The sequence below is a fragment of the Triticum aestivum genome, chromosome 3A (genome assembly GCF_018294505.1).
Source record: "Triticum aestivum cultivar Chinese Spring chromosome 3A, IWGSC CS RefSeq v2.1, whole genome shotgun sequence".
In the NCBI taxonomy this organism is placed as follows: domain Eukaryota; kingdom Viridiplantae; phylum Streptophyta; class Magnoliopsida; order Poales; family Poaceae; genus Triticum; species Triticum aestivum.
This window is the reverse complement of record NC_057800.1, coordinates 648,444,531-648,458,176: the sequence shown is the minus strand read 5'-3', so window position 1 is coordinate 648,458,176 and position 13,646 is coordinate 648,444,531. Positions and strand designations below refer to the sequence as shown.

General features: G+C 49.5%; 1 protein-coding gene across 1 annotated transcript; it reads left to right on the top strand.

Moving 5' to 3' along the window:
- Window positions 1–6,654: 6,654 nt before the first annotated feature.
- Window positions 6,655–7,632, top strand: LOC123058928 (protein AUXIN-REGULATED GENE INVOLVED IN ORGAN SIZE). Its single transcript, XM_044481593.1, has one exon. It carries the CDS (start codon window positions 7,102–7,104, stop codon window positions 7,435–7,437), a length of 336 nt encoding a protein of 111 aa, XP_044337528.1. The 5' UTR covers window positions 6,655–7,101; the 3' UTR covers window positions 7,438–7,632.
- The last annotated feature ends 6,014 nt before the right edge of the window (window positions 7,633–13,646 follow it).

Genomic DNA, 13,646 nt, shown 5'->3' with positions numbered 1-13,646 from the left:
ATTCTCGTTGCTCTGAACCCCTTTTCACACTCTGTTTCAAGCATCGAACGATTGCCTACCCGTTTGAAACTTTGGTACCATCGTATATTGCACTCGGTGAATTCACTGAAATACAACTCGTGGGGTACCTTATGTATTTCCCATTGAGTTCACCGTCAGATGCCCAGCTTTGTGGAGATGCGTCCTTCCGGAGTTTTTCCCCTTGGTCGCGTTCGTAGGACGATGGAGATCCTGAAGAAAGGATGACGACTTGATCATGATAAGCTGGAGCAGAGAAATAAAGACTTCAACGTAATGAATCGACCTCTTCGAGAAGAGCAACCAAGATTGAGAAGACCCGTTAGAAATCCGTAACCAGATCTTTCCCCCTTACCCTCCCTCTTAAATCTCGGGACGAGATTTCTTGTAGTGGAGGAGAATTGTGACGCCCGGATAATTAGGCTATAGTAATCCCACGTTAATGATGCCACGTCACCACGATTACTGTTGTTAATCTCGTGTTAGTTCAAAATCGATTCGAAATTCAAACTTAAAATAAAGTCAAATGGTAAAGATTTTCAAATATTAAAACTAAAATGTTGGGGTGTTGCCAAATAATGCATAGGTAATTATTGTGGAGAAACCACAATTTTATAAAACGTTTAAAGGCTCTAAAGTAATTAAAACGCAGCTATGAGAATTAATTAAATGCCCTTTTAAAAATAATAATAATGCAAACTATTTTAATTAGGTGTCATACTTATTGGGGCAGTAGAATAAATTATAACATTAATTTAGGAGTTGTATTTATATTTTCTAAAACAACAATTAAAAGAATAAAATAGGAAAGAAAAATAAATAAAAAGGAAAGGAAAAACAAAACTAACAAAAAAAGGGAAAGAGAAACCCCCCTGCCCCCCCCCCCCCGGGCTTCGGCCCAGCAGGCTACAGGCCCAGCCGGCCGACCCCCCCACTCCACTTAACCCCCCACCCCGATCAAACCCTAGGGCAACCACCCCCACTTCCCCCATTGATCCAGATCTGGATCAGGATCACCCCGTCGCCCGCACGACCCCCCCCAGTCCTCCTGACCGAAACCCCCAACCGCTCTCGCTCTCTAGCATCGCCAAGCACCACGTGCCCGTCCCCTTGCCGCGTCGAAGACCCACCTCGTCGGCGAGCCCGCGCCCAAGGATGGCCGCCTCCGTCCCGCACCTCTACTTCGCTTCGCCGGCGCCCCGTTACCTGATGCCGACCACCCCGCCTCGCGACCGGACGTCGCCGCCGCCGGAGCTCCTCGCCCCGGAGTGCTCCCTCGCCGGTCTGCTTCGTCTACGTCGACACCGACGTCTCCGACCACCACCCCGACCCCCGCTGCCACGAACCCTGCACCCCACCGTGAGCCTCGCTCCCTCCCTCTCCCTGCGCCCGCCGCGCTCACCGCGACCCGGGGCCATCCCGGTCGCGCCTGCACCTCCCAACCGCTGCATGTCGCCCGCCTGCGCTGCTGCCGCCGTTCGTCGACCGCGCCCAGCGCATGGCCTCGCTCCTCGGTCCCTGCAGCCACCCTCGTCGTCCTCGCCTTGCCGCTCTAGCCCCGGGCCGCCGATGCCTGCCGCCGACGCCCGCCGACTTGACTCGCCCGCCGCTCGCCTCCTGCGCCAGTGCCCACGTCCTGCTGCTTGCTCCGGTCCGCCTGACCTTGCCGGCGGCGACCCGCATCCGCCCCGCGGCCACCCTACCGGCCACCGCGCCATTGCCCTGGCCGGTGCCCCGCCGCAGCCCCGGTTGCCTGCTCCGCGGCGCCCGTGCCCAACGCCCGCTATGCCCCCTGAGTCTATGACATGGGGCCCCACGCCCCAGGACGTTAAAAAAATAAAATATAAAAAACTAATTAATTAATTAATTTACTATATTAATCATGTTAATTAACTTAATTAAGTCTGTTAAATTAACCTAATCACTTATCAAACTAACTAATCGTGTTTAGTTAAACTCTATCAATGACAAAGGGGCCCACATACTCTATTCACTTTGGACTAGTCAAAATGTTGACTGGGTCAACCCAGCCCCTGGCCCCACATGTCATATGTATATACACATTGCTGGGTACACTCATGTGTACCCATAGCAGTTTGTCTTTTGATTATTTCGAATTACATTAAATCCAGAAATTCCAGAATTTGTTTAAATCTTCGAAAAATCATATAAAATAAACTGTAACTCGGATGGAAAAACTTTGTACATGAAAGTTTCTCAGAACGACGAGACGATTCCGGATATGCATCCCATTCGTCCGCCACACATCCCTAACCTATCGAACTCGCAACTTTCCCCCTCCGTTTCATCTGCCCGAAAACGCGAAACACCGGGGATACTTCCCGGATGTTTCCCCCCTTCACCAGTGTCACTTACTACCGCGTTAGATCACCCCTGGCACCGCGTATTGCCTTGTTATATTTTGTGATACCTTGTTTGCTCCGTATTTACTATTTCTTCCCTCCTCTTCTCTCCGGTAGACTACGAGACTGACAACGCTGCTGGTGCCCCGGTCGACTACGGAGTTGAGGACCCCTCTCTCTTGCCAGAGCAACCAGGCAAGCCCCCCCCTTTGATCACCAAATATCGCCAACTCTTCTCCCTACTGCTTGCATTAGAGTAGTGTAACATGTTACTGCTTTCCGTTAATCCTATTCTGATGCATAGCCTGTCCTTGCCACTACTGTTGATACCTTTACCTGCAATCCTAATGCTTAGTATAGGATGCTAGTTTATCATCAGTGGCCATACATTCTTGTCCGTCTGCCATGCTATATTATCGGGCCGTGATCACTCGGGAGGTGATCACGGGTATATGCTATATACTTTATACAGGATACATCTGGTGACTTAAGACGGGTCGGCTTGTGGAGCACCCGCGAGTGATTCACGGATTGGGGGCTGAAAGGACCTTTGTCCCAATGGCCCTCTGTGTGGATCTTTGTGGCGAAGCGACAGGGCAGGTTGAGACCACCTAGGAGAGAGGTGGGCCTAGCCCTGGTCGGCGTTCGCGGTTATTTCAAAATAACACGCTTAACGAGTTCTTGGTATTTGATCTGAGTCTGGCTACTGGCCTATACGCACTAACCATCTACGCGGGGACAGTTATGGGCACTCGACGTCGTGGTATCAGCCGAAGCCTTCGTGACGTCAGCGACTGAGTGGCGCGCGCCAGATTGGACCGTAAGCCTGCTCTTGTATTAAGGGGGCTAGTTCTGCTTCCGGCCGCGTTCACAACGTGCAGGTTTGCAAAGGGCGATGGGCCCAGACCCCTGCGCCATAGGATTTAGACCGGCGTGCTGACCTCTCTGTTGTGCCTAGGTAGGGCTGCAACGTGTTGATCTTCCGAGGCCGGGCATGACCCAGAAAAGTGTGTCCGGCCAAATGGGATCGAGCGTGTTGGGTTATGTGGTGCACCCCTGCAGGGAAGTTAATCTATTCGAATAGCCGTGATCTTCGGTAATAGGACGACTTGGAGTTGTACCTTGACCTTATGACAACTAGAACCGGATACTTAATAAAACACACCCTTCCAAGTGCCAGATATAACCCGGTAATCGCTCTCTAACAGGGCAATGAGGAGAGGATTGTCGGGTAGGATTATGCTATGCGTTGCTACTTGGAGGACTTCAGTCTAATCTCTTCTACATGCTGCAAGACGGAGGCTGCCAGAAGCGTAGTCTTCGAAAGGACTAGCTATCCCCCCTTATCCCGGCTTTCTGCAATTCAGTCCACATATAAAAGCCTTATTCCAGTTGATACCAATGCATACATATGTAGTATAGCTCCTTGCTTGCGAGTACTTTGGATGAGTACTCACGGTTGCTTTCTCCCTCTTTTCCCCCTATCCCTTCTACCTGGTTGTCGCAACCAGATGTTGGAGCCCAGGAGCCAGACGCCACCTTCGACGACGACTCCTACTACACCGGAGGTGCCTACTACTACGTGCTGCCCGCTGACGACGACTAGGAGTAGTTTAGGAGGATCCCAGGCAGGAGGCCTGCGCCTCTTTCGATCTGTATCCCAGTTTGTGCTAGCCTTCTTAAGGCAAACTTGTTTAACTTATGTCTGTACTCAGATATTGTTGCTTCCGCTGACTCGTCTATGATCGAGCTCTTGTATTCGAGCCTTCGAGGCCCCTGGCTTGTAATATGATGCTTGTATGACTTATTTTATTTGTAGAGTTGTGTTGTGATATCTTCCCGTGAGTCCCTGATCTTGATCGTACACGTTTGCGTGTATGATTAGTGTACGATTGAATCGGGGGCGTCACAACGAACCCCTTGCAAGCTAGATTGTCGAACTGTTACACGTTGTTGTATTGTCGGGGAAGAGGATCGGGCAAATAACTATTGACAGACCGAAGCGCCGAACAATGACCCAACAGGTTATAGGTATGTCATTTTGTGGGACAAAAGCACCACAAACTTCATGATGTGTTTTGTCTTGGCCATGAGACCGCACCAAGACATATAGTTAGAGTAAGCCTTTTTATTATGACTAAGAAAAAAAAGACTATAACCGATAGAAACACGTATGATTAAATTGAGATTCTACCACTCTTGTGGCTAGGGTTTATCTCTTATGGGTTATGCTTCTTTCCAAAATCACAATTGATTGGATCAAGCAACGACCAACCTCAGTATGTTACATCTAGAAAAGTTTATGTGTTTTTTATTTCACGACCCATCCTCTCTTATGCTGACCAATGGGTTACCTGCTACCACCACTGGCATTGTCTTGTTTCTTGTCCATTCACCATTGTTGTCAGTCATGTTATTGCCTCGATCATCCATCTATCTTTTGGGGGACATGTCTCTTCTCCAGGGTCGTCGTCCCACCTCCCATCCATACCTTCACACCACGAACCCAACCCACCATCCTCGCACCCACCATTTTCTTCAACTTCTCGTCATCATGGGCGTTTTGTTCAAGATCAAGGATGGCTTGGCTGAGGATATCCTTAACCATGTGGTTGGGGATGTCCACTTTTTGCCGTTTGGTCGTGAGGGATTAGGAGAGTTGGATAACCACATTTTAGTGTTTGGTTGGAAGGATAAGAGGTGGCTATGGATAGCCATTTGTGTGTTTGGTTAAGGGGATGAAGAATAGATAATTGTTGTAGTGACCACTTTGGTTGAAGTAGTGAGTTTATATATATGCCAAGTTTGGTAACAACATTAATTTTAAATTTTATAACTAAACTTTAACATTATATAGCCCAACATAACACATTGGAACAATAGTTTTGAAAACAGGAATCGAGGATGAACCTCATAATCCAACATCATAAACAAGTTGCAACTATTACATGCATTAGTTAAACTAGTACTCCCTCGGTAAACTAATATAAATAAAAGCGTTTAGAATACTAAAGTAGTGTTTCAAACACTCTTATATTAGTTTACAAAGGGAGTACTTGAGAGTTGAAACCTAGATACGAAACCATCATATCTAATGTGTTGGATGGATAAAAGCGCCCGGACCGTGTGATCTGGACAGCGTTGAAGTTGCCCTTATTTTGCGAGCTAGCGTCGAGGCTGATCGCGCTTTATACAGAAAAGAGAAAGGCAGTCACCTGCCGTCTAAGAAATTGCGTAGAAAAATGGCGATCATGCTCATCGGATGGCACCACGGTTACGTTTCCAGGCGAACGTCTTCCTTTTTCTTGGGCATATACCTTTTGGCGCCGTCAAGTCACTGTCAAAGAATGTGACTAAAAAGAAGAGCATAAAGTGCAGCACCAAAGACTTTCGACGAGTAATTTGCAAAAAAGAAAAGGACTCTAGACGAGTCGTCTTGGATACAGAACAAGATATGGTCAGGCTTCTGATGTCACTAGCACATATCAGCATGTACGTGATATATTTTCGAAGACGAACTATTTTCGTACATGGCGATTCTTCTTCTTCTTCTTCTTCTTTTGAGTAAGATTCTTCTTCTTTCAGTTTACGCAATTTGCATACTCTCAAAAAGAAAAGTTATGTGTATGATTTGTTGATTTGCTGGTCACTTGTGATAATCTTCACTGTGCAAAGTCCTTGCGACGCCCGTTCGTACGCACGCACGCTTTTCAAACGCTTGAAACCTGAACACGCAGACGATAACAGCTCAGCATCCATGCACACACGCTTAAGCCCGTGCGTAGAAGCTGACGTCGTCGCTCCAATCTTCAGCCGAGTCGCCTGCTGCAATCAGCACGTGTTCTTCCCAGCCAAGAACTAGTACAGTACGAGCACATGCTGTCTCCTCCAATTAATCAACAAACTAAATTAGCACGCCACCATTCCAACAACCGTGATGACGACGACGCGTCGGCGCACGATGGTGTCCCGAATTAGAAAGCGGCGGCGACAGGGAAGGCACACCCGATGCCGCGCCGTACGTATGCCCCGGGACACTGAACCTGCGCGCGGGCAAGCTGTCGGACGGCCGGCGGCGACAGATCGGGGACGGGAAAGGCGACCGCCGACTGCACGCACTTGGTCAGGTGCGTCGCCCCCTTCCCTCAACCAACAAACACGTCCTAATTGGGCTAATACGACCTGGAATTCATGCTCCCCACATGCGTCCGTCCACTGGCTCCTCCACATACGCCGCACCTGCTGCCCCCCACTGCCCGAGACGCCGAGATCTCCACGTCGCCGGCCCCGGGCGCACGCGATCTCCGACCCGATCTCGCCGTACGGAGCCACGACCCGGCGTGTGCTTGCATGGGAACGGAGATGCGACTATACGAGGTTGGGCGTGGCTGGAGCCCGAGTCCAGTCAAAACATGCAGCAAAGCCATCACGTTGTTCAACGAACCTGCCCCGAAGCAAGCAGCCGCCCCACTTTGATCCTGCTCCTACTCCTACTACTAATAAAGCCGTTGAACCACCACCAGCTCGATCCCCCCTTCTATTGCGTGCAGCCTCCTTCCTCTTCCAGAAGCACAATCCATCGCAGCCTCCCCCCTCCTCCGCTGAAGCCTCATACCTCCCCCGACGAGCTCGTCCGACTGGCCGGCCGGAGAGTCTCTCGTGGTCCGTCAGTTGCCTTCGCGGGGTCTGAACTTCACGTACGATCCCTGCGCCTACAAGGATGGAGAGGAGAGCGGCGAGGGGCACCTCTGATCACCGTCGGCGAATGCAGATGCCGCCGGCGCAGGTGGAGCAGAAGCCGCAGCGCCGCGGGGGGCCGAAGAGCTGCCAGAGAACGCCGCCGCCGCCGGGCTGCTTCACCATCCAGCTGCTCATGGTGTTCCTCTGGGTGGCCGCGTCGCTCGCCTTCCTGCCGCTCGTGCTGCCGCCGCTGCCCCCGCCGCCGCTCTCGCTGCTGCTCGTGCCCGTTTGCCTGCTCGCCGTCCTCGCCGCGCTCGCCTTCGTCCCGCTGGACGCCCACAACAACGTCGTCGGCGGCGGCTCGTCTTGTTTGTAGAGAGGCTGCATTTTTTCTTTCTTTTCCGTGTCGGTCAGAGCTAGCTGTTTCAGATCTAGCCTGTAGTACAAACTGTGAACCTTTTTTTCTAGATTAGATTAGAAATTAGGATTGATTAACAGAGGACTACTTTTTGGCTTTGTAATCACTTGAATTCCGGCAATGTCAATTGAGATCTCACGGTATTTATGCTTATCAAGTGGAATCCATAAATCATTTGTTGAATAAAGAAAGAAACTACTCCGCGTGTCCCATAATAAAAGACCATTTTGCAAGCTATGTTAGACTGCAAACGGAACACCGCATCCGTTGACAGACAGGGACAGGTTTGCGGGCACGGATGTAGGAGCCGGCCATCCAAGACTAACCACCTTTCTTGGGCCCTCCTCTGGCGCTCCCACGGGCGGCAGGGGAGGAAACCCTAGCCGCCGCCGAGCCGCGACCCTCTCCCCATCCCTCCCCTCGCCGCCGCCAGGGCGTGTCGGCGGGCGAAGCCCGCCCGGCATGGGCGGCGGCGGGGCTTTCTCTCCTTCTCGCGAGGCGGGATCGCCGTGGGGCGATTTACCCTGGCCGGAACGCGGCGTTGTGCGGGACGCGGCGACGCTGGGCTGCCACGGTGGCTGGCGTGGAGGGCTGCACGAGGCGGGCTGCGTGATGGCGGCGCCCGTCGGCGGGATCTGGCGCTCGTCGTTGGCGTTCGTCGGCGGCGGCAGCGGGACTGGCGCTCGCGCTGGTCGGGCGCGCCCCTCGTGGGGAGCCTCAGATCCATGGCGGCGGCCCTGGCTGGTGGTACGCGGCGTAGCTTCAGCGGGCGGCGCCGGCGTGGGCAGGTGGGCCACTTCCCTGGCCATGTGGATGGCGGGGCGGTGGTGGGCTTCGGCTGCGGCGACGGTTCTTCGCTGGATGTTGGTGGCCATGGTGATGTTCGTCCTCGACCCCAATCTACTCCGATCTGTATCCGATCCGGCCCTTGGTGGCTTCGGCCACCGTTCATGGGTGCTGGCCTTGCAGATCCGGTGGCTGGAAGGGTTCCGGGGGAATCTCTTGGCCGGCGTGGCGGCCACTCCGATGGCAGTGCCTTTGGGTGTTGCTTTCCTCGTTGGAGGCTTCGGAGAGGAACTCCTTTCTTCTACCCCTCCCAGGAGCTCAGGTGAAAATCTCAGACCCCCCTGTTCCAAGCAACGACGACACCAAGGTGGCGTGCTCCTTCCTGAAGGCGTTGCTCGGGGGCTGCTCAAGCGGCGGTGGAAGTGGTGGTGGTTCGGCGTCGACACATGCATTCTGGTCAGCTTCATCCTGGAGGTTGCGGCGACGTAGGCGACGCTCGTCTGGTGGAGCTACTGCCGATGGTCGAGGCATCGTCGGCAGTCTGCGCCATCAGGCTCGGGGTGCTCAGGGGGAAACCTCAGATCTGGGTCTTCCGGATCGGATGATGATGGCGTTTTATCGCTTTCCCTTCTGGGGGCATCGTTTTGGAGCAAGTGCTGGCTGGAGGGATGGTGGAGCGGTGCTTCATCTCACACATTGATGGCAGCGGAGATCGATGGCATGGCGCTGTGGAGACTCGACGTCCGATGCGCGGAGATGGGCTCGCGCAGGAGGAGGTTGATATCTGGCGTCATGGTGACGTCGATGGCAGAGTGGCCAGACAGGGTAGAAGCCTCAATATGATCTGAAGACCTGTGGAAGATGGCGGCGACAACACACGAGTGCGTCTGACCAGATTGTCCTGGTAGGTGGCTCGGCTGGGGAGTCCGAATGAGTTTCGGCTTCCGGCTTTTGATGTTAGGCTTAGGTGAGTGGTCTGGGTAGTGGCCCAGCTAGCACCCCTTCATCATATTGGATAGGATTAGCGGCATATGTTGCCAAGATGGTGGATTCAGACACATTGTTGTAATACTTTGTACGGTCCTCGTGAATAATCTATAAAGTGGCCGTATGCATCTCCCAGATGCAGAGGCCGGGGGTCATCCTCCTTTTCTAAAAAAAAATCCAAGACTAACCGAATACATCAGCCACCAATTCTTTTTAAGAAGTCCACATACATCCGCATGTTCAAAATAGCCGTAGGTTTAAATATGTAGTCTTCGTTCATAATGTCCATGTTTAGTGCTAGTTCCTAATGCTGATGTGTAGTGTGCTCCACTCTTACTGATGCTTACGCTTGTAGGAAATGAGCATGCAAAAGTTTAGTCAGGCCCTTGCTATGCCCCAAAGCCAGTTCGTGGCCTCCTATGCCGAGGACTCCCAGCCTCCCATCGACAACCAGATGCCTCTTGATTTGGATGTTTTCGAAGAGTCACCTATGGTTCCACCATTCATGGCTACATCATTTGTGCAAGCTCAACCAATGCTATAACTCAAAAGGCAGCCACCAAGGAAAAGAAAGAGGGCAAGGGGAACTCAATGAAATAGCAACCGTTTTTATCGACATTCGTGCTTAAAAAGATGTGTAATATCAACCAGTGGGGTGAGGACTGACAAGGGCTTCAAGGAGGTTGAAAGTACATGTAGTCTCCATGTGTGGTTTTGGTAATTAAATAACAATCCTATAGGACTAATGTTTGCATTGAGATATACATTTGAAGGTTAGTCCCGTTGAAAAATGATTGAAGAATAATGAAAGACAACTCCTTTGAAGCAACAATTACATCCAGATGATCAAAATGGAGTTCATTGGAGTATCTTAAGGGTTGCCATGCTTAGAGCTATGGTTTGAGCCATAATGGATCAAGATCTTAAAAGGATGATTTGTATGATGAATTCTAGGAGTGGCTCAATGATATGATCATAATGGACTCATGTGTTGAGTCATGATTGAGCAAGCTATTCAAGTGAAGAATTCAATATACCCTTCATGACGTCAAGATTAAACATGGAGTAGAGATATCGGTTGACCAAGATGAAGCTCAGAGATCGAACTCTAAATCGTCAACACACGAGTGCAAACGATGCACCACATAGGATCTTGTGGTATGTTTTTTAGGGTTAGGTGATTCTCATGGGCTCGCAGAGAGAGAGAGAGAGAGAGAGATCAAGTGTCCATGAGAGGATGACATCAAGTGTTGATGATCATGGTTGACAAGGGCAAGTTCAAGATAGCTATCCTGAAGGATTGCATGCTTGAAGCTTGTGGATGATCACATGACAAATGTATGAAGATGAATACAATGCAATGCTCCCCGCATGGCTTATGGGGGAGCTATTTGAAGCCTTCACCAAGTGTCATGATCAAGATTATCATTCTGACTTGAGTCAAGCATAAACGTCAACATTAAGCTCAATTGGAATGCTTTAGTCAAAGATATTAGTTCCTTTGGCTTTAGTTGTGAGGATCGATGACCATCGAAAAGGACATATGCTCAAGAATGAGTTTCCATAAGCTATCTAGTATAGTTTTTTTATGATTCTTGAGTTATAGGGATCCCGCACTATTAAGAGGGGATCAAAGGGGTTAGTGATAGATTTGCTCAAGTCAACATCTTCTATTTCTACTTCCTCACATCATATTCCAACATAAGCATATTTCACTCCTATCCAATACAAATACAAAATGCCTATACATCCACCAAAGAAAAATCAAAGCAAAATAGGTTACCCAAATACATGATAAAACCTTTGCATAATTTGCATCCTCCATTTTTGTTGATCTTGGGTGGTTCTCCATGTGAGGACCTGGTTTTTTTCCATAGATTCAAAACGAGCCCAAGATCATCAAAATCGGAGTCCGGATGTGAAAGTTATGCATGTTTTAGTTTTGGGGTTTCTACAGTTTTTGGGTTAGCCTGATATCCGGGACTTGGCCCGGAAATCCGACCGTAGATGTCCAGAAACCTTACCGAAATGTTGTTTGTGTACGCCAGATGTCCGGCACTTGGCCAGATGTCTGGGGCCCCGAGTTTGGCCAGATGTCCGGGCCCCGTAACCTGTTTTTCCGCGTACCTGTGTGCACACTTCACAACGTCGGATGTTCAGCCCCAGGCCCGGATGTCCGTCCTGGCACAACCACTTACACTCCAACGGCCATATTTGCACTACCACTATATATATCCCTCTACCCATCCGGTAGAGGGTTGACCACTTCATCCCAAATCGCCCCAAGAACACAAGTGGCCCCCTCTCACTTCTCCTACACCAAATCTTAGATCTTGGAGAGATTCGAGAGAGTTCTTGAGAGTTTTTCCAATCAAGTGATAGATCCACTCCCTCTCCCTCTATCGACCAAAGGAATTAGTGATTTGAGCAAGTCTTGAGCATTTCCCCTTTGTTCTTATTACTCTTGGTGGTTGGAGACTCCTAGGCGGTAGGAGTGCTCCGGTGAACAATCAACTTGTGACTTGTCCCCCATAAAGTTTGTGACGGTTTGGAGGCCGTCTAAAGGTCTATCACTAGTGGTTGAGAATCGCCTTTGTCGTGATATCTCAAGGAGAATAGGGTGAGCCTTCGTGGCGTTGGTGTGCCTTCGTGGTAACATCCACCTCTCTAACGGTGACTAGCTTCCCTCCAAGGAAGTGAACATCGGGATACATCCTCATCTTCGTGACTTTGGTTATCCCTAACCCTAACTCCTTACTTGTGGTTTACTTTGTTCACTTGACCGTGCATTCACTATATCTTATTGTCCTCATTATATTGCGTTGGCCATTCCCTTGAAGAGATTATTTAGGCCTACACTTTATATTCGCAATTCATACTTTCTACTATTGTTCTACCTTATGCTTAGTGTGAATTGCTAGCTTGTAACATTCATTTCCATATCTCATGACATAACTTGTGTAAGCTTGTAGTGCTTACTTGAGTTTGCTTGTATCATTCAATTCCATATATTGTGATACGATTTGTGTAAGCTTGTATTGCTTATTTGTGGTTGTGTGTATTATTCATTTCCATATCTCATGATATACATTGAGTAAGTTTGTGTGACTGATGACCCACAAGTATAGGGGATCTATCGTAGTCCTTTCGATAAGTAAGAGTGTCGAACCCAACGAGGAGCAGAAGGAAATGATAAGCAGTTTTCAGTAAATTATTCTCTGCAAGCATAGAAATTATCGGTAACAGATAGTTTTGTGATAAGGTAATTTGTAACGGATAACAAGTAATGAAAGTAAATAAGGTGCAGCAAGATGGCCCAATCCTTTTTGTAGCAAAGGACAAGCCTGGACAAACTCTTATATAAAGAAAAATGCTTCTGAGAACACATGGGAATTATCGTCAAACTAGTTTTCATCACGTTCATATGATTCGCGTTCGGTACTTTGATAATTTGATATGTGGGTGGATCGGTGCTTGGGTACTGCCCTTCCTTGGACAAGCATCCCACTTATGATTAACCCCTCTTGCAAGAATCCGCAACTACAAAATAAGTATTAAGGTAAACTTAACCATAGCATGAAACATATGGATCCAAATCAGCTCCTTATGAAGCAACGCATAAACTAGGGTTTAAGCTTCTGTCACTCTGACAACCCATCATCTACTTATTACTTCCCAATGCCTTCCCCTAGGCCCAAACAATGGTGAAGTGTCATGTAGTCGACGTTCACATGACACCACTAGAGGAAAGACAACATACATCTCATCAAGATATCGAACGAATGCCAAATTCACATGACTACTTATAGCAAGACTTCTTCCATGTCCTCAGGAACAAACGTAACTACTCACAAATCATATTCATGTTCATAATCAGAGGGGTATTAATATGCATAAAGGATCTGAACATTTGATCTTCCACCAAATAAACCAACTAGCATCAACTACAAGGAGTAATCAACACTACTAGCAATCCACAGGTACCAATCTGAGGTTTTGGGACAAAGATTGGATACAAGAGATGAACTAGGGTTTGAGAGGAGATGGTGTTGATGAAGATGTTGATGGAGATTGACCCCCTCCTGATGAGAGGATCGATGGTGGTGATGGTGGTGATGATTTCCCCCTCCCAGATGGATGTTTTCCCGGCAGAACAGCTCCGCCGGAGCCCTAGATTGGTTCCGCCAAGGTTCCGCCTCGTGGCGGTGGAGTTTCATCCCGTGAGCTTTATTATGATTTTTTCTAGCGCAGAAGACCTCATATAGCCAAAGATGGGCACCGGAGGCCTGCCAAGGGGCCCACGAGGCAGGGGGCGCGCCAGGGGGGTAGGGCGCGCCCCCACCCTCGTGGATGGTGGGTGGCCCCCCTCTAGTGCTTCTTCCGCCCAATATTTT

Excerpts from the sequence above, each read along its gene's own strand:
- LOC123058928 (XM_044481593.1), top strand. The coding sequence starts at position 7,102 with ATGGAGAGGAGAGCGGCGAGGGGCACCTCTGATCACCGTCGGCGAATG.